At 40.5% G+C, this 21,713-nt stretch overlaps 2 protein-coding genes across 3 annotated transcripts; one reads left to right on the forward strand and one right to left on the reverse strand.

The window, feature by feature from the left end:
* Nucleotides 1–205: 205 nt before the first annotated feature.
* On the forward strand, nucleotides 206–8,218 carry c11h2orf69 (chromosome 11 C2orf69 homolog). The gene is given in 4 exon segments (XM_056389783.1): nucleotides 206–791; nucleotides 4,342–4,580; nucleotides 5,115–5,151; nucleotides 5,154–8,218. Coding segments are annotated over 4 exon segments (1,014 nt in total). The 5' UTR covers nucleotides 206–491; the 3' UTR covers nucleotides 5,592–8,218.
* stk17b (serine/threonine kinase 17b (apoptosis-inducing)) lies at nucleotides 8,027–20,634 on the reverse strand. Of its 2 annotated transcripts, XM_056389782.1 has the most exons (8): nucleotides 20,587–20,628; nucleotides 20,075–20,250; nucleotides 16,108–16,320; nucleotides 15,027–15,165; nucleotides 13,505–13,631; nucleotides 13,047–13,095; nucleotides 12,515–12,694; nucleotides 8,027–11,451 (listed from the first exon to the last, which is right to left on the reverse strand). In XM_056389782.1, the coding sequence occupies exons 2-8, from the start codon at nucleotides 20,194–20,196 to the stop codon at nucleotides 11,214–11,216; spliced, it is 1,068 nt and encodes a 355-aa protein (XP_056245757.1). In that variant the 5' UTR covers nucleotides 20,197–20,250; nucleotides 20,587–20,628; the 3' UTR covers nucleotides 8,027–11,213. The 2 variants fall into 2 exon arrangements, with proteins under 2 accessions (XP_056245757.1, XP_056245756.1); XM_056389781.1 differs by having other exon boundaries at nucleotides 20,075–20,634.
* Between the last annotated feature and the right edge of the window lie 1,079 nt (nucleotides 20,635–21,713).

Raw genomic sequence — 21,713 nt, forward strand, 5'->3', positions numbered from 1 at the left:
CTATTATTATTGTTTGTTTGATTGTTTGTTTTACTTTTCCATATTTCTTTGTCCTTGGACGTGTACGCTCGAAAACGGAAGTAGATAGCAGGACATCATCTCTACGCTCAGTGTCTCTGTAGAAAACGGACATGCGTACAAGTGCTAACGGTTTGCTCCCTGGCACCTGTGTGTTTTGGATAAATAGCGCCGCTCCGTGGACGAAAAAAAAACAAAACTGTCAGAATTAAGTAATTGGTAGAAGCTTTTCGTTTACAACTGCTACAATGGGAGACAGTCAAAGGTTAGAAGACGGCGTGCAGTGCTAAGTAGTTCGGTTATAACAACTAAATAAGGATCCCGGGCCTTGTTTTGACGTTAGCTTCCGATAATGTGATGCTGTGTTGCTAGCAAACTCGACTATCGTTTGTTGACTAGCTAGCTCACAGCAGCAGCATGGAGTGACTGCGCTGGGAAAGAAAACGCCAAATCATTTTCTTATTTTAGAGTTAATGCTATCCGCCCGAGCAGTTGCGCTGAGTTTCACTCTAATAACGGTGGCCAAAACAATGAAGTCTGCAGCATCTACGACATCCTCTGAGTCTCGGGGGCTGCATGCAGCAGCCAGCCGGGATACGTTCACTGGTAGCCCACGGAAGAGGCTGCAGAAGCTCCCTGCTGTGCCCGGTTACGTCCCGAACCGAGTTAACGACCTGCTGCTGCTGCGGCCTGATACAAACAACCAGAGTGCTCCAGAGCCAAAGGAGAAGCGCAATAACAGGCATGTTGTGTTTTTCCACGGGGATATTCAGGTGAGTGGGATGAAGATGGAAACACAGTTGATTTGGGAGGGGTCTCACATTATAAAGACGATGACTGGCCTAACTGAACGATTTGAATCACTTACAGTAATTACAACAACAAATAGTATCTTTATTCAGGGATCTCCACACTAAAACCTGAGACACGCAAGATAACATATTGTCACAGGTCAAAACAGCATCAGGTTATTTCTGCACAGTTGTAGTGTTTTGAAAACAGTACAACCTGTGGGATAGAAGCAGAGAGCATTGGGTTCATGATGGTCCCTTCATTCCTTAACATTCTTTAGCCAGCCAGTTTTTTAATAGTTAGCATGTAGAAATGTTTAGGTAACGCCCATTAAACTTTATCATGAGCCTCAACCAAAAGTGCAAAGACTGAAGCTATAACAGCTGATTGATTTACAGAAAATGTGTATGAATATTGAAATTAAATGTATGTAAATGTATCAAAAATTTAAGATTTTCTGTCTTGTCTTGTTGGTGCTGGAGCTAGGGGCATTTAATGAGCTATACAAATGTGTCACTGTATATTTCTTTCCTGTGCAGCCACATGGCTCACTGATATGACCATTACATGCCATAAGACATTTACAGGGCAATTGTGACTTCATTTGCTGGTTTTTATAGCTTTTACACAACATGTGACATCTTATAGGTGTCACAAAAGGTAATCAGCAGAGTAAGTAACTTTTTTTGTTTTACTGCTTCATAAAAAAACAACTCAGGGAACCATGACCTGTCATTGTATATGTTGGGAAGCACATTTGGGCTTGCTTGCATCATAATTATTGTTTCCTGCTTTAGGAGAGTATGATGTTCATTCTGCATGAATTACTGTTAACTGTCACTTTATAACACAAATCAGATATCACACAATAAATTGAAATGATTAAGTCTGAGAGAGGATTTGTACACATGAGTTTTGGTATTTGATCCTGTTACACTTGGCTGCTCTCTGCTACATTGATATCAAGTGAGGTTTATTTATATGGAACTTCATCAGTGAATGAGCCTGTCTAGAGCTCAGTAATATAGTCACAACATTCAACTAAAAGCAGCTCTTCTCATCACTTAGTGAAAGTGTATCAAGCAGAGTGCACTGCACACAATGACGCCTTGTCCACTTACTGAGCCTCGGAGCAGAGCACAGCTCTGCACTGAGTGTTGTGATAAAATTCAACATGTTTATCTGAGTTGGAGCTGACACTTGCTAGTGTCAGCAGATAAACATGCTGGGTATTGCAGTCTGGCTAGACTGCAATACCCAGAATTCCACTGTGTAAAGATTTTATGGCTTGGAATTACAAAATAATTGACTAACACACACACACACACACACACACACACACACACACACACACACAACACACACACACACATATATATATACACTATAGTGACATTTTAAATTTTTGCATATTACTTTTATGAGCAAATTAAACAAAGGGAACTTCCAAAATATTATGTCAATAATTTAATAAAGACAATGTTTGGTGCTGGTATATGTAACGTATTCCACCATTGACACCAAGAGAACATTTAGTCATGTATAACTGTATCTGTTAACCTGTGGTTCCCATCCTTTTAAACTGTAGAGAGCACAGGGCCAGAATAAATTATATTCTGCCAGAAATACATAGAGTTTTCTGAAATGGGCACATGTGATCTTTTTATACATTTAAGTAGAGACATTTTTTTTTGTGCATTCCACAAATGGGGGATTTAGTCATCAAAATTTATGTTAACTATAAATTCAAAATGCTTGTTCTTTAAGATGACTAAATGTACTATACTGTATTATGGATTTGGAGCTCAGCCAGTCATGCAAGGACTTGCATAAATTTTGGATTGAGTCACAAGAATGAAACAGGTGGTCTGTTGTTTCTACATTTACATGGGTCTGCTGTGGTGAAATGGTGTGTTTCTTTAAATTTAGGCAAAACAACATATTGTTATCATATCCTTGTCTACATGATGAACATGCCTAATATTAATATTGCAAAAAAGGAAACAATATGGATGGTTAAACTGGATTGACCAAACACTTTGAAAACTTTGGTGGAGAAATATTAATCACCTTCTGTTATTCGGATATTATTAGTATTTTTTTATTTTAATGCAGCCTCAGACAGTGATAGGTCTTTTGTGATCAATAAATTAGTTTGCAAAGTTACTGCATTTTCTACGTCCGTTTGGTATTATGCTGTTTTTTGAAGAATGTTTCATTTTCACTGATGCTACACTTAGAATTTCAAATAAGTGAGAACCCATAGTCAGATCAAATATTTGGCAAATATCGAGGTATGAAATTTTGTCCATAATTTGCTGCCCTATTTTAAATGTTACTGACGTAAGGAATTGTGGGACAACATTATATCATTTCCTTTAGTTAAGGACGGTCCAGTGTTTCCTATACTAAAGGAGATAAGGACATATTGAAGAAACCTCTCCTCAGAGAATTGGACCAGCTCTCATCATGGCTGCCACTGAGATACTTCAGAGATACTTTCCAACGGCATCCTTTGTTTTTATCCCAAGACATCATATAAAAAACAACAACAACAAAGCAAGCAAAGAAGAGAAATGTTTCTAAATGTGTGCAGTTCTGAGTAAACTGCTTTAAAGAATTGACATAGTAGTGTCTCTGTAGCGTGTGCCAAACCTGTAATTGCTGCAGCTGTCAGATTATGCAAAGATGTCTCACAGGCTTTTTGTTTCTTTTTATAGGACATTGAAGAGACACACTAATCAAGTGTCAAAATATAGAGGAGTTAAAGAAGATTAAATGTCACACGCTTGTTTTGCTTTCCTAATTGTTTTCAAGGATTCAAGACCTGCCCTCATTTATTACCAAGTGCCCAGTCCATCTGTTCACTGTCCTCATCTGCAATTCATTAGGCAACTTTCTTAGCAAGTGTTAATATTCCCACAGTGTGCTGGCATTTCCCAGGAGACGTTCGTATGCACGGGACGCTGTCACAGGGATGTGTTCATATAAATAACATGAATGAAGTCATTGTGTCCAGGACCACACACTGACAGTCTGACAGCAAAGTGAGAGGAAGCTGCTGATGGAACTAATTAAGTGGCCAAAGATACACTGAAGTGTGTGTGACGTCTTTAGTCAGACTCTCACCATGGCTGTCACCAGCAGTGTTTTGTTTTTGCTCAACGTTTGTCAGAGAAACACATGAAGATATTTTGACTTTTGGGGTGTTTTCATGGAGGAATTTGGGTTTTGGTTTGTTTGTTTGTTTGTTTGTTTGTTTGTTTGTTTGTATCCCTTCTTTAAAAGTCCCAGTAACACAGCCAAAGCAAACCCCTCTCCTGCTCAGCTACATGAGTTTATGCTACAACATGCACTTCATCTTGTTAAGATAGGCACTAAAAGCTAATTTTAAAACAAACTGGGGAATTAGGGTCACAAGTGACAGAGTGATAATGGGTATGTATCCCTTTTTCTATGTTATTCCAGTATGAGCAGGTAAAACATGTATTGCAGCTCTCGACCATCTCTGTCTGTGTACTGTTTGTGCAGAACTTCCAGGAGGAGATGGCTCTGCAGCCCGAGGGAGCCCAGTGGCTCTCCTGGAGTCTGGAGCAGGTGGCCTTCACCCTGGGCCGACGTTTCCCCGACCGATACGTTTGGGTGATCAGAGCCTCGCGCATGTATCTCCACAAGTTCAGCTGCTACCACAACTTTGTGGAGAGCAACATGTTCGGGGCGCCAGAGCACTCGCCGTACTTACCCGACACTGGAGCGTTCCGCCATCTCAGGTTTTTTGGCTTCTTTGCATTTGCATTCGATGCCAGCTTTTGGTACTCCTACCCCTAACTACTGCATGAATTGCTTGTGCATGAGTTTTAAATGATTCAGTTTTGTGTTAAGTCTGTGCCAAGTTCTCAAAAATATGAGCTTACACAGGAAAGCTGCACTGACAGAGAGAAAGTGAAAACAAATCAGTCAAAGGTGAGGCCTGAGAAATTTTGAAGGGTCCACTGGGGTTTGTGTGATGTAAATTCTGTCTACAGAGGCTGTATATGAAGCTCTGTGTGGACGTTTGTGTACCCCCCCAATTTGTTGGGTCTCCACATCTTCTACTACAGGGTGAATTTTACTGTGCATGCGCTCTTCTAAGCAGACTAGAAAGAAGTATAATAAGAGCAGCTACATGTCTGTGGTGACTGCAGCAGGGAGTAACTGTGACAGTGTCAACACATCCTCACCAGCTTTACAACGGAAGGATTTAGTGCAGGTTGTTTGTGTCGTAGCAGGTGTGTTGTGAGTCTGAACAGTATTTGTGTTTGTAGGTCCCTGCTGAGCCACGGCATGGAGCGAGCCAACCTACCAAACCCCCTCCAGCCACAGGAGGCGCTGACAGCATCCCCTCAGGGTTTTCACTGGCACTGGTGGGCTTCAGCAAAGGCTGCGTGGTGCTGAACCAGATGGTGTACGAGCTGGGCGGCGCCCGCGCCGACCCGCAGATGTCTCCTTTCATTAAATGCATCTCGGCCATATACTGGCTGGACGGTGGACACCCGGGGGGCAGTGAGACCTGGGTGACAGACAAGCTGGTGCTGAAGGAGCTGGCTGCCAGTGGAGTGTCAGTTCACGCCCACGTGACCCCGTATGAGGTGTGTGACCCGATGCGGGCCTGGGTTGGCCGCGAGCACGGACACTTCATCAAAACCCTGGAGGAGTTTGGGGCCTGTCCCAGTAAGAAGCTGCATTTTGAGGATGAGCCCCCCTCCATTGAGAACCACTTCAGGGTCATCGAGGAGTTTTGAGTTTGCTGTGAGCATGTCTCACACACACACACACACACACACACACACACACACAACTGATTGGTTGAACATCACTGAGCGCTTTAGATGACCTATTAGAGAGCAGGTTGTGTCTTATTCGCTGGTCTTACCTCAATTTCTTGGTGATTTAAGGGCTCAGACTTTAGAGCATGTGACAGCCGCTGGTGTGTTGTATCTTTATTTCCTTTCTACAGCTAAATGCACTTAATCTGAGGTGGAATGTTCAAGGCGCCTTCCCCTTCTCCCCCATGGCCCTTAGTAGGAACATGCAGGTATGAAAAAAACGGATCTTGGATAATTTTGACACTGTGTCTTCCTGCTTTATTATGTTACTCTTCAGACTAAATGTAAGATTTTACATTTGATTATGGCTCAGACTTGAGACTTGGAAACATGAATGATTTGTTGTTTCAGTTTGATTCTGCTTATAAGGGAATTTCTATAATTTAAGGTGTAAATGTTGGTGTAACATTGTGACTTATTTTTTGGCTAATTGTTTGGCTGAGGACGAGCAGCTTATTACATTCTCCTAATACCTGCACTTGTGTTGAGCTACTTTTAGACACGTGAATGTCTGAATGTCTGAACTCTCAGGTTCAGACTTCATCAGTCGGTCTCACAGTGGTGATTCTTGATTGTACCTTAACTGTGGCTGAATAATTAAGCCAAGTACTTGTTCAGAAAGTTAAAAACAGTTCTGTCATTCCCTCAGCGTGATCCTGATGGTGGATTTTCCACCAGTAATTTGTCAGAGCTTTTCTGTTTAATGTCAGCTAGCTGCACTCTAAGAGAAAAATGAAAAACCAAAGCTTGCAAGCTTTATTAAGGAAGCATTCCTTTTCTTTTCCTTTCTTTTTTTTTATCTTTACCATAGCCAGCTTATTATGTGTACATATACATAACAAAATCTGCTTGTTATTGAATTAATACTAATAACAGCTGACATAGGCTACGTCCACACTAATGTTTTTGTGTTAAAACAGACACAATCCGTCCAGACTAACACACCTGAAAACACATATCACATGACCGTTCACGTACACTGGGTATGCATTAGCCGGTGTAAACAGGAAGCAGATTGTCTTCTCTGCGGTTGATTAGCTGCAGAAAATACCACGTCGGAGGGACAGCTGTAGAGTTAAAATACAGAATTTGCTGCCAGCAAAGACAACAGGGACAGAAACACTTGTAATTTGTTATCCGTGATGCATTCACTGCTGGTAGTCAAGGCTGATAAGAGCCAAGCAGGAGGCAAGTGTGGATGTCTCCATCTTGTCCAGACCAAAACACCACCCTGGCATTGGCAGACTAACATGCGGTCTGCAGTCTCTGTTTCGGAGCAGTGCGGACGGCAGGCGTGAACCTATCAAAAGTGATGCCATTTAAAACTAAGACGAGTTAGTGTGGATGTAGACACAATCTCCCCTCATGGTCCATTTAGTAGTGGCTCTCCTGGAGCTTTTGATCATATCAAATGATCTTCATCAGCTGATGGAGTTCAGTTGCTTTGAACGTCTGATGAAGATCATATGGACCTTGAGGTGAGATTTTTTTTCAAATGTGTTTCAGGTTTTTTTAAGTTTAAGAATAAACTTTCAAACAATATATTATTTTAATAATAACATTCTTTGACACATCAGCTGATTTCATAACCAACCTCACTTATGTAATTTTTTCCAAATATTAACTGATATTAATTTGATTGGATTTTCTCCTCACAACATCTTATGCATTTTTATGTTGACACCATACCAAATTACCTTTATAAATAAAAAAGTAGTAGACAAACTGTAATGATGTTTACAATGTTAACATTTTTGTTAAATGAATTAAGTTGGGAAGTTGCATTAACAAGATGATATATCTTAATTTTCTTTGTCTCATGGTTGTTATATATTTATATATGTTCTGTACTGTTTTAATCTGACTGCAGCAATGTGCACTGCAATATGTAAAAATACAAACACTTGCTAATTTTGTCTGAGCTGTCTGGTAAAATAATGTGGCTTGTTCAGGTTAGACTGCTGGTGACCTGTCAGTGTTGGCAGCATGCATATTCATCTGTGTATGATCTGTGTCAGCTTACATAGCATCTTTGCACTGTGCTGAGGCTGCAGCTCATTTTGCTGAATGTAACTTCAGACCATTCCATTCTGTTTACTACTTGCTGTTAAAAAACCCCAAAATACATAATTTAGCTAGTGCACAGGCAACATAACATACAGTGATTTAAATCATCTGCTCACTAATAAACACCATGCCACTTTGTCTTGTTAACGCTTAATGATGGAGAGTCTGCAGCACAGGTAGTGGAGTCTGAGGAGTCTGTCTCAACTCTCTGGAATCAGCAGGTGGCAGCAGTGTGGAGGAAGCGGAAAGTAAACTCAACAAAAGACATTGAATGCACCATCAGATATTTTCTACAATGTTTAATGAGCTTTTTCAGTTTGCTTTGTGATGCCTACATATTAGCCTGCAGTTGATCAGAATACAATACGGATTATGTCTCTCTTTTTTTTTTTTAAAGTCATTTCAGATGCAATCAAAATTCTCATACATTAAAAAAATATAAAATGCAAAATAAACAAACATTTCTTCAACATTTATTTGCTTGTGCTTGTGGCTGGTTTGACTTGAATCTACAGTGACATTCAGGCTCGCTGCAGTCAGAGAAAAGAAACAAGTGTTAGGTGACATCAGTGGCGCTTCACTTCTCCAGGAGGATGACCCAACCTCCTGCTCAGACAATGAGCACTCACACACACACAGGCCACCGAGTGACAAGCTGCTGAAAATAACACAGTAGAATAGCTGTACAACATAACAGAACACCACAGCATAGGTCACGTTCAAGTGACAGATGAACAATGCCAGCAAACATGAGACACCTCGTCCAAAGCTTTTCGTCATCCTGCAAAGTGAGATCCCTGACATCACCGCAAAACAAGTCCATCTTCTTCGTGATTTGCTATGTGTCAAGTCTTAAATCTTGTTTTTACAGATTCTGCTGCAACAGGAAAGACAGCCTCACTTGTTTCTGTACAACTGAGCTTGAAAATGTAAGACTTCCTTTGTCAAGGCTCCTCATCTCAGCCTGAATCAAGATGACTTTCAGACAGTCGCCTGTTTGAAGAGGTATTAGAAACTAGACTCTGAGAAGTTTTAACTCTTGAGATGAAGTAAGCTTATTTCCTTTTCCAGTAGTAAAAGAGACATTAATCTATAATCTCCTGACGGTGGATTAAATCCAATCTGCTAACTCAGTGAGATGAACATCTTTTACAGTGTGGTGTTCCAGTTTTTTAAAGGATGACAGCATACAGATGAGAGCACGGCCGTGGCTGAAGACGCCCATCTCCCACACAAAGGCCATTGTGGCGGCTGGTGACAACAACAAACAAACACAATGTGGTCTTATTCAGTTTGGCACCTCGCAACAAAAAGAGGAATGTTTCACTGGAGGTTAAGAGCTATCGGAGTTGCCAGCTTTAAGAGAGGTGAGGTTTTTTTTTCTTTTCTTTTTTTTCCCTCATACAAGTCTTACTTGAACAAAAGATGGTAAATCCTGTGAGTCAATAGCATTGCATTACATTACATGAACTCATTTGGCAATTACAAGCGAGCACCTCGGATTTCACATTGTACAGCGGTTCTGTCACGCTACATCTCTCTCTAAAACTTTACAGTGAAACCATCGCATCCACTTTATCATCACCCAGAATACCTTTCATGCCAACATATCTCAACAGCCAACATCAGAATGTAAACCAACAGGTCTACATTTTGGGAAATAACCGGCAAATAACCCCCCCCTACTTCGTTCAAGACCAACACATCAAAGTGTTTAATCATCTTCCTCCCAACTAAAACCATCTGACTCATCTAGACCATTTTCACATTCTTGCTTTACTTCCTGGTACCACCTTTTAAAAAAAACCCAACTAATCCTCACTTCCATCCTCCCATTTCACTGCAGTCAAACATTTATTATTCATCACACTGTAACCACAACAGCATCTTCTTGTTTTAAATAACACCATAATCATTCGGAATCACCTGCCTCCCCCCATAACCCTCCTCATACAAGACACGTGAGCACATTATTTGCATAAAAATATAAAGTATAAGTTCAGCACATAAATAATAATAGGCCAATAAGAATAACATTAAGAATACAAAACAAAGACAGAGAGAGAGAGAGAGAGAGAGAGAGAGAGAGAGAGAGCAGCTTGCCCTGAGATGAAAACAACAGGAACAGATTTACTTCAGGCACCCAGGAGGTCTGGAGTAGCTTTGACTGTGAAAGCAGAGTGAATGGCTTTGGTGAGGGACTGAAAGACACAATGAACCTCTCGAGGACACACAAACTTTCATAAATAGCTCCTGCTTATCAGCTCAAAACGTGTGCTTATGAAGTAAGTGCTGAAGTCGGCCAACAAAGAGGAACTGGGTGAGGAAATCATTTGAGTAAGTGCGGGTGTGGCGTATGAAGCACTGCATGACTCATTAGCTTTCTGAGCCGTTACAGTTATACGTTCCTATCTCACTATGGAAGGACGAACAAGAATTCCATGAGTACCATGAGTTGTTGCTCACTCTACACATTTTTTTTTCTTTTTAATAATAACCCAAATACAAGACTGACGTGGAGGCCTTTCAGCTCTGTGGACGGGGACTACACTGTGGTTCAAGTTATTAAAAGGAGCTGTATCTAAAACCCTGAGCTAAATTTAAACCCTCAATCTATAGCAGACATGGAGAAAATGAAAGTGTGACACTGTGGGACTCAAGGCAAACATATAAGGAATGTAATTGTGTGTAATCGTGTTCGTCTGCTGGTTGTGTTTCAAGTAGAAGTGCAGTTATGTTGCAGGTAGGAAGAGACGGAGCTCAGACATGTACAGCGGCAGGTTTTAGCAGCTGTCAATAAAACTATAGTGCTGATGAAACGTATCCAGACACAGAGCCAAATAAAACTCAACCTGGTTTCCCATGATGCCGCTGTTTGGCTGTACCCTGTTCTCTTCAACATGCAAATAAGGACATTATCACACTTCCTCACAGCAGAGGTGCTTATCTCGACATCATGTTTCTGCTGAAGCACAAGTGCAAGGCTGGTGACCAGAACACTTAACTTCCCACATTAAGGCAGAGTGCGATTAACTTCTTTAAGATTCCTCCAGAAAAAAGAATTCAAATATACAAGAGAAGTATTGCATAGATATCCCTAGAAATACTCCACTAACCTTCATCCGTACAGGGACACACACATACAGAGCAGATTTATGCAGCCCCTGAAAACACCAAGGATTTCAACAACAACAGAATTAAATACTTTAGGTTAAACACACTGCATTAATTGAGACATTTCACACGTTTTAACAGCAATGGATCAGTGACAGATCTCAAAACGTAGCTGGTTATCTTTGGTCTGAGTGGTCGATCTTACAGATTAGTGGAGTATAAACACAACCTAAGCGCTCTGAGTGGTGGGCAGCAAACAGCTGGTTTTGTGGAGGCTTAAAAAAGATTTTAAAAAGCTCAGAGGAAGAAGTGGGCACCGCTGCCTTCAGTTCCTCCCCTTTTTTACATTTTAATTTTTCAAAAGTCACCGTCTCCGGGGGCGGAGGTTTCCTCGTCGAAGCGAAACCTTTTTGCGTGAGAGTGCGGGGACTCCAGGAAGTTCTCCTTGTCTTCAGGGTCTTCGGATGGGGCCGCCCACTTGGTGCCACAGCTCCTTTCGCGCACGGTGCGGGTGGTGGCGGGGTCGGGGCTCAGGCACAGCTGCTGCTGCCATAGCCAAGGGTGACTCATGCACTCTGCAGCACTGGGCCGGTCCCTGTGGTCAGAGCACAACGGAAAACACTTAGAATCCAACACTGTCGCTCAGGACCTGCAGCTAATATGAATGGAAATATGAATTTCCCAGTTGTGGGATTAATAAAGTTAATCTAATCTAATCTAATCTAATAAACGTTTTCATTATTGATCAATATGTTGGTTATTTTCTGAATTGATTTGTTAATTAATAAGTAAATAGATTTTTTTTGGTTGTAGAATTTAGATTTATTGATTTGTCTGACCTGTGTGCAGTTTACTATAATGTGTGACACGGAAAAGCAGTAAATGGTAATATTTAAGAAGCTTGAACTCGGCTATATAATTATATAGCTGTAATAGACTGTATGTTCCAGGAATAAGCCAATAGCGCTGACACTAAACAGCAGTTCAAAGTTTTATTGTTTTATTGTATGAAAAAGTAAAAAAAAAAAAAAAAAAAAAAAAAACTATTCAAATATTCAATATTATTGAACATAGGCCCAAACCAAGCTGGAACCTTCACGTTTGGCATTTTGGCTTGAAAAATGACAAAATATTCTGTAGCTACTGCTTAATCTTCTATTGATTCATTGACAAATTATTTGAGCAGCAATTGAATCTAAATCCTATTAAAATGTCAAGTGAAACTCATTTTCATTGGTCAATGTACAACATTCAGAAAATCTTCACAATCCAAGTGATTGTTTTCCAGTTTATCAGGGACAATAGTTTTCAACCAGACTTCCTCCTACACACAGGGACAGGATTAAGGGAAGTCAACATGATGAACAGAGGTGACTTACTTGTTAATAACTACATTCTCAGCATATTCTTGTGGTTACACAGATTTTTATTGTGTAATTAAAAAAAAGCCTTATTTGCTCTGGAATGTGCACAGGCTCGTTGGCTGATGTGTGCGGGTCCTTCACACACCAGTGGAACGTCTCTAAAATAAAACATTACGTGTCGGTTGTTTCATCATGGAAAGACATTCCTCATCCTTCAGTTTATTCTGAATGGTAACACAGAGCTGTGTTACCATTCAGAATAAATCATTGCACTGTGTGTGTTTCGTTACTCACTCTGGAGCTTTGACCAGCAGCTTGCGGATGAAGTCCACAGACAGCTCAGACACCCTGGAGAAGGCGTCACTGCTGTAGTCCACGTTGACCTGGGACACGTTCAGATACGTCTCCTGCTTGTCGTCCCCGACAAACGGAGACTCGCCCGTCACCAGCATGTAGGCTATGACACCCACGCTCCTGAGGGATGGAAACATGCATGAAGGACACAGTCAAAACATGTCCTGGAGCGGCTGTGGGCTGAGTACCAGAGGGTGGTACTTTCAGAGGCTGGTTATGGAACTTATTTTATTTAAAAACAACCAAATACACAAAAGAAAAAAGTCTCTATTTTCATATTTCTACTTTGTGGTTTGTGGATTTACACTGCACCTTAAAATCAACCTGTCTGAGACTCTCACAGTTTGTGTTGCTGACCCTGCTGGACTCCAGGGGTCAAGAAATGAAACTACCCAGTTTCCTTCCAATCACCACAATGAATCACTGAGCAGCTGCAGAACACACACTCCTTACATTGTAAGAACTGACTCACCACAGGTCGGTCGCTGTTGTGATTGGTTCATAATTCAGGATCTCTGGAGCTTAATGAAAGAAAAAGTCATTTGTTATTAAAATTACAAGAAAGTCACGCATTTCAGTTGTGTCTTCACAAACGTGTTTCTGTTTCTCAGTTGTGATAAAAAACAAATGAAACTCATGAGGGTGCTGGCAGAGGAAGAGTTCCTTGAGGTCTGTGTGACTGGATTAAAGCCAGTTTTTCTTGCATGACAGGACCACAGGTCTGTATGTCAAGCCAGTCTGTGTGTACATGTAGTGCAATTAATGCTAACGACACTAACGATTTCTCAATAACTGTAAACAGCTTCAATTGTAAGCTTAATGTGTTGAGACTCTATTATCATACCGTAAGACAGGTTTTACTCTAGAGTTCTTTTCCCTGACACACTTGTTTTTGAGTGATCAAAGTGTGTTTTAGGAACATCACCTTACCCACATACTCAGGTGTGCCAAGAATCTCCCGCAGCTCTCCAACCGCACCCAGTCTACGTGCCAGGCCAAAGTCTACGATCTTTATGTCCCCTGGAGGAGTCAGGCTGGTCAGGAGGATGTTCTGTGGCTGAGAAGAAAAAAACACAAAGAGGAAACAGTCAACATCGTGTGAAAGCAGAAGTGGTGCTGAGATGATGAGGTACTTTTAACTTGGGAACAAAACTTATTACACAAATCAAGCAGTTTTTCTCAACATCTCTTTGAACATGACTCTGAGGGAGAGGTGTTTACCTTCCTGTCAGTGTTTCTAACAGGACTATTTGTTTAAGTACTGAAAATATATCGCCCATATGACGCTGTTTAAACACTAGTATTAAATGTTTGGAGGCAGAGGTTGAGAACATACAGTACAAAGGACATATTTGTTTCGTTTCTGACAATGATTTGCATCTACATGTCTATTTCTACGTCGCCCACACGACTACGCTTTCATTTTAAAATGAAAAGAAGCTTCGTCTAAGAAAACAGCTGTCTTAGCTCCTGTCAGAAACGATCTCTGTCCAGACTAACACGCCTGAAAACACATATTACCTGACTGTTCATGTACACTGGGCATGCGCGTGCTGGTGTAAACAGGAAGCCGATTGTTGGTTACTTGCAGAAAATACTACTATGAGGAACAGCAAAGACACTTGTGGTGTTAAAATACACAACTCAACTGCAAACCAGCAGCTCACGAAGACAACAAGGCCAGTAACACCTGTAATTCATTATCATGTTGTATTCACCACTGGTACTTGAGGCTGATGAGACCCGACCAGGGAGTGCACCTGGGTGTCTACATCAGGTGCTGTGTCTCAACTTGCTTACTTCAATACTCACACTTGCTATTTAGAATGCCCAAGTGTGTTCACATAGGCAAGTATGGCAACATGGACCTGGTGAGTGCACAACGGCCGTGTTTGATTTGGGACAACACCACCCTGTTGAAATTCACGCACTACACCATTGATTGTACAAGTATCTGATTTGAAACAAAGCAAAAGTTTCCAAGTCTCCATTTAAACGCACATAATCTCTGGAGTGGTGTGGACGCCAGGCGTACATGTGAAGAGATGCATTTTAAAACTAATATGTTAGTGTGATGTAGCTTATGTCTTTCGGTTGGTATCAGGCCCTTTATTTCACAGCCTGGTGTCAGTGATGCAGGAGTGGTGTTAAAGTCCCTTATTTTACACTATGCTATTGAGTTTCCTCACTTTGCCCTGGGCTAATGCTCTGTTCCCACCTATAATCCTGGTTCTGGTCTTAACTGTGTCATGGAAAAAGGAAATTGGGGTTTTCAGAGCAATTGCTCTAAAAAAAGGAATAAACACAGCTGAGCACTTAAATGTGTAAACATGTAAAAATAGATTCCTGTGGCTTCAGCTACAGCCATGCATGTGATTCTATGTGTGTGTGTGTGTGTGTGTGTGTGTGTGTGTGTGTGTGTGTGTGTGTGTGTGTGTGCGTGTGTGCAAACCTTCAGGTCTAAGTGCACCAGGTTGCTCTGGTGGAGGTAGTGGACTCCCTCCAGCGTCTGCCTGATCAGACGGGTGATCTGTGCCTCTGGCAGCAGCTCGTCAGACACACAGTGGTCAAATATCTCTCCACCCGCCGCACTGGGTAAAGACAGAGAACACAAACACGCTGTAAATACACGCCCGCATGCACGCACGCACGCACAGGGTAGGTTCAGGAAACGGTCACTGAAACACCAGGCAATTTAGTGACATCTGATGCCGTTTGGATGTGAAGGGCGGCCTGGTGGTTTAAGCGGCCAAACCTATAGCCGAAGGGTCACCAGTTTGATCCTGCATGTTCTGGCAAAGTGCTGTTGAGCAACACTGTACGTGGGAGTGTCAGCCGAAGACACAGAGTGGGACAAGCCCTAAAACTGAGCTTGGATCTGATTTTATTATAGTTCAAGTTATTCAAGTTTCTAATTTTATATTTCTCAAGAGTCTCTTCCATTTGTCCAGGCTGTGTTCGATCGAGAGAGAGTGACTTCTTCACACTGTCTCTGCTCTCAGGATTAAAGTGTCTCCAACGACAAGTACTAAAGGTTAAAAAATTACAGCAATTCACTGCAGGACAAACACTCTGTTCCTTTACATCCAATCTACGTCTCACATCTAGTTTTCTGTTTTGCTGATACAAAGGAGTAAGAGGAATGATATGCCAGACGAGGAAGACATGATTTAACATGAATCCAAAGGTCAGGATATGACGTTGATGACGCCTCAGAGAGAATATGTTCAGTCAAGTCGTCGACATGCAGAGTTCAGCTCAGGCTGTTCAGTGCATTTAGAAGACACACTGGGCCTTTCAGTCTTTGAACAAATGTTGAGAAGAATGAGCTGCTTGGCTTCATATAAAAAGCAGATAAAGTGGCAACTCCTTAAAACTGGACCAACAGGACTTTGTCCTGAAAAAGGCATTTACAGGACTGTGCTGCTTGTTTGTGGTTTAGCCGGTGTTGGTGAAACGATAAATGAAATCGGATTTACTGCGTGTTAGATGAAAAAGGTAAAAGAATATATTAATGGTTGTCATCAACTCACTATTCCAGCACTAAGACGATGTCGTGATCCGTCTCGTAAGCAGCGTGCAGGTTGACCACCCGGGCGTTGTTACGGGCCATCTCCAGGACGGCCATCTCGTGAATGACCTCGGCCCGGCAGTCACGTCCTCTCCTTCTCTTCCGTAAGAACTTAGCAGCAAACACTTTCCCTGAGACCTTCTCCACACAGCGCTTCACCACCGCAAACTTCCCCCTGAGAGACAGAAAGCGGTGTCACAATATGTTAAAGCCTGAAATATCATAGGTCCTTGTCTGGTTACTATTCATGATATCTTATTTTATAGTAGAGAAGAAGGTAAGGTTTAAGGCGGTCTGGTAGAAATTTGGTTAATAACTGCTAAATTTAATGGCTTCATATGGATAATTTAGACAAAATATAACAACATGATTCCACAACACTTTCACAAAATACTGACATTGATTAAAGCTCCATATTTTCTTCTTCTTCTGTGTTTTATTTGAAGGTTTTAAGAACCAAAAACCATCTCAATGTAGTTTGACGTCTCCTTGCTCAGGCTTCTCTCTGGAGCCCAGGTAACAACAGGTCGGTGAGCCAATCAGAAGAGAGGAGGCTCTGAGCCTCTCTTCTGATTGACTGACTGTTTTCTGAGTGATCCAATAAAAATATAGCAGATTTCAGGTAAACACTCCAATCCAAAGGTTGGGTGGTGGGTCCAGGTGGGCAGGGTTTGGGGCATGGCTGAGAGCGGTGACTGCTTTGTTGTGACATCACAAAGTTACAGACGTCCTGCCAGCTGGTTTTAAGGCTCAGTTTGTAATACAGGCTGTGTGCATTTCTCTGTGGACTGAGCACTTTGATTCTTTCACAGTATTAATATAGAACCTAGACCTGCTTTATAATCAAACAACACACGGACATCTACCTTTATACTATATGGATCTTTAATATATTGCTTAAATGACATATCTTTAAGTAAATGATTGCAGCATTGGGACAACGGTGCTACACAAACACTGGCATTTGATAACAGGCATCTGCAGGTTATCTGATGCCAGTGAACTGGTGTTCACATTTCTAGGTCATAGGCGTAATTGTTCATGATAATCAAGACTGAGAAGAGATAAGTAAGCTACTTGATTTAAGTGTCATAAATCATCATGCTGATGAACCTGAAAAGTAACAACTCAACTACACAGAATGATAAACAGCATGCAGTGCTAATATAGTGTTCCTGACACATAACATAGATTTGAGTCTGTGCTTCAAGCGCATCTTCTTTGGCTGGCAGGTTAGCAAAGAAAACATGTACCACACAGTGTTAAACTATTCTCCAGAGAACACCCCCCCACTACAAACCTTTGGCAATCAGCTGATATTTTATGTAATTTCTCCACAAAGCCTTGCAATGAAAGAAAAAAATCTAATCCAAAAATAGCAGCTTTACAATCACCAAGAGCAATGACTGAAGGTTACAGACCCAGAAGGACTTCTCTGAAAGAATAGAACAATGGTGCTGAATGATCTGACTCCTGTAGCACCACCTGCCAATGTTACAATCATACTTTCATCTAGTTTTAGTATTAGATACACAAAATGAGTCTGTGCACATTTTCAAAGCTTATAGCACAGCGTGATACTGAAGAATTCTGGGGAGACCTTTGTCATAATTCTTGACTTTTTATTTTACAGTTATTAAAGTAGTACTCCGGCAATCGAGTAATCTTCCAATAATTCTGGTAGACTTATAAGAGACGGAAAAAACAATCATGGTGAAAATCACAACAGCAGAGGCTGAAATATTCTGACCTTTAGTCCCTAATATGAGCCAAACTCTTATACTGCTGGATCCTATAATCACCATAATGCAACTCACAAGTCTTTTGTTAGACACCCCCTCTAACCAGCAAATGCCCCAATCTGTCAAACTCCACATCTCCTGTTGACAGCTATGCTTTCTATTAAAGATTTATCATCTCCAGGCACGGACACAGTCTCCAACACTGCAGCCAGACTCTTAACTAAAACAAAGAAAATACATTACATTACCCCTCTGCTGAAGGTTGCACTGGCTCCCTGTATCTTTTAAATTCTTTTACTTGTTTATAACGTTTTAAATGACCTCAATCCTCGCTATACCACACTGACTTTTATTATTGACTTTTATTCATCATTTTACCGTTTTATTGTCATAGATTTTAATCTGCATACTTTCTTTTTTGTGTGTCTTTGCACTTTGGGCTATGTGTTTGTATGAAAGGTGCTATTTAAATAAAGTCGAGATGAGATAACCCTGATGACATCAGGGTTATTTCCTCGGGACAAAACCTCTCCAGAGACTACAGTACAACTGTTTTTATAGGCTGACTAAGACTCCTACTGACATGTAAACACACCTTCATGTGTAAGACTGGTTTTCTGCCATTTTGATAAATCCACACGAATCAACTTCTGGCCAGAGAAACATAAAAAAAAAAAAGGTGACAACCCCTGTGTACCAGTCCACAGTTAAAAGTTATGATCGGTTTATTTAAGACTATGATGTACCATAGCTACAAATTCATTTAAAGGGAGGAATTAAATATAGTAGATTTTTTAGCTTAACACTACTGCCCTTATCATGTTCTTCAAAATATTCCACCTCAGAACTTCCTGTTTTTAACACACACACACACACACACACATAGTGAACAGAAGTGGTCTGTACCATTTCTTCTTTCTAAAGCCTGGTTTGCACATGTGCTTGTTTCCTTCCTCAGGTTTTGAAAGCAGAATTGTATGGTCTATGACAAATTACTTCACACCTCACAGATCTCCGAATGTGATCATCAACCATCAGTAGTTGCCATGGGCCACGCACACAGTGCCAAACACATGACAAAGGTCTACTGTAACACGATGGAGTCAGGTCCCTGGCACTGCGAGCCTCACATGTTTACAGTGGTTAAAGCTTTACAGGTCAGAATCCAAATACTGTTTATGTTGCTGCAGTGATTAACATGAACTGTGCTAAACTTTAGAGCAAATACAAAAACTACAGGCAATATGGACTTGACTATATATTACTATACACTGATACATAAAGGATACAGTAGTCTTTGGCAAAAAAGGAAATTCTTCAGGCGTCCTGTAAATGTTTCTGTTGTCCATGTGTGAGATGTGAAAAATTCAGTTTTTCTCTCATGTCATCTACCTCTCAGTCACCCAGTTTAGTCTCCATCTTTACTCTTTGTAAGTCGACAGAAACTGACCCTCATTTGTAAATATGTAACAATACAGTGCGAGCTACTGTTTTGTTCGATCCATGTCTCTCCAGTCAATATCTGCATGTTTCTACACATTTTCAGACAAATGCTACGATTGATAAGCAAAGATGTTTTTGTCACAGAATCTAGTTGCTTTTGTGATATCGTACACTGTGCACTGTATTGTTTGTTTGTTGTAAGCCGCTAAGAAAATACAAGGTGACGTCTTCAAAATACAACATTCCAAAAAAAATTCATTTATCATACTCATATATTTTACATTATTTAAAAAAAAAAAAGCAAATCCTCACATTTGTGAGGAACTACTAGGAAATGGCTGCTTCCATTGAATAACTCATACTTCATGATAGTATAATATACTTTGTACTCCCATAAAGTTGAATGTCATGACAAACTGAAAATGGAAACGAATGACACACTCTCACGCTTTCCTTGATGCACTGATCCACTGATGTTTCCCTAAGACCTGTCAGCTTGGATAGTGGTTGTGAACGTTCAGAACAGACATGCTTGTAATGCAATGCCTTCTATACTGCACTATTTACACTATTACGAATAGTATTTCCTATTAACAACCCAAATGAATAGAAAATACAAATTTTCCACTTGATATATCCCAGTCCTATTGAGTGAACAACTTTTAAACTTCCTGCAGACTTTTCTGCCCGGAGGAAAGCCTCTGCGCCTCTCCCGTGAGCAGCAGTCATACATGTGTGCCTCACCTTCCCAGCTCTCCGGTGATTTCATACACACTCTCCATCGCCTCCGTGCTGATTGGGGTCTGAATTTCGCCGAGCAGCCCCGCGGAGAGTCCGCTGCGACTGTCCAGCCGCCTCCGAGACATCTTCCTCTCCCTTCGGTATCACTCCTGCTGCCAGCTACCAGACTGGATACCGCACTGAACGCCAAGTAAATGAAAGACGATAAAACTAACCTAAGTGGCTAGTTAACACTTTCCTGCTTCACATTAGTTACATGTTAATGTTAGCAAAGCCGGTAACCGTGCTATTTTTTGGGTTAGTTTTCCGACTCTGGTTAGCTCAACTGTCGCTAATTAAGTTAGCTCGACGGTCAATGTCGCGGATTCAAAAGTAGTTAGTCCGATTTTCCTCGGCTGACCTGAAGAGGAGCGGCTACTCTATCAAATCTAAACCTACGAGTGCCTCCTGTTAGTCAATGATCAAACTCCCGCTGTGTGCCACTGTTAAACAGCTTAGTATCTAAGTTTACCCACAGAGTTTCCGATCATTTTCACATCCCTCTGTTTGACACTTTGTCGACACGTCACTGCTTGGCGCATGCGCATTATAGTTAAGTTTGAAAAAAGCGTGGCCACGTTTATTTGAAATGAGAATATTATGGAGAGTAGTTGTTACAGGTGTTTAACCTATAATTATTTACTCTCTAACAATCATTCATCATCAATCACAATACATCTCTGAAGACAGCAGCGTATTTCGGCCAAGACAAAAAAAAATAGATGATATTTTCAGGAATATCATAATAAAAAGAAAAACATAAAGTAACGTTAACGAGATGTTTAATCATAAATCTGACTTTCAAGTGTCATAAATTTGACAAATTATGTAAAAATTATAAGATTCCAATATAATTATGAGAAAATAATTGAAACCATTTACTTTCTAAATCATATGAGAAACAAAGTCAACATTTCTATTTATTAGGCCTATCTATTATTTTTAGTTTTAAAAATCAGACTTTTATCATAATTTATTATAGTTAATATTTTGACTTATATGTACGAATTAGGAGTTAATAAATCACATGTATGAGTGAATTATCATATATAGAAAAACTTCTGAGATATTGCATCATATTTGTGAGATACAAATTATGAATTATTTTACCAAAATGTTGATGCAGTATCCCATAATTCCTACACTTAATATGTCGTAGTATGTTATAATTAAAAATTACCATGAGCATTTATTGATTTATTTATTTCATTTTGTTATTTCATCTAGTTTTTTCTTTTCCTTGCAGAAGTGAACTTCCACATAATTCATGCTGCTGTGCACATGTAAGTTTATTAACATCTGGCGAAGCATCTGGAAGCAATGAAAGCTCCACACTGACCTCAGCATCCAAACCGTAAAGACTCAAACTTCTCATAGAAACATGCAATTACAAATGTATAAAGTATGTTTATAGTTTGATATTTAAAAAATATATATATTTCTACCCATTTTATCTTTAAGCTTTTTATTTAGTTAGTTTCACTTATCAGATTTATCTTTTCCTTTTTTCGACATATTTGGCTGGAACTGGTTAGAACTGGTGTTAGTTACTGATCATGAAATGTTTCATGTTTCAAACATTAGTTTTATAAAAGCAGAACAT

This window comes from Seriola aureovittata, chromosome 11 (genome assembly GCF_021018895.1).
Source record: "Seriola aureovittata isolate HTS-2021-v1 ecotype China chromosome 11, ASM2101889v1, whole genome shotgun sequence".
NCBI lineage: Eukaryota > Metazoa > Chordata > Actinopteri > Carangiformes > Carangidae > Seriola > Seriola aureovittata.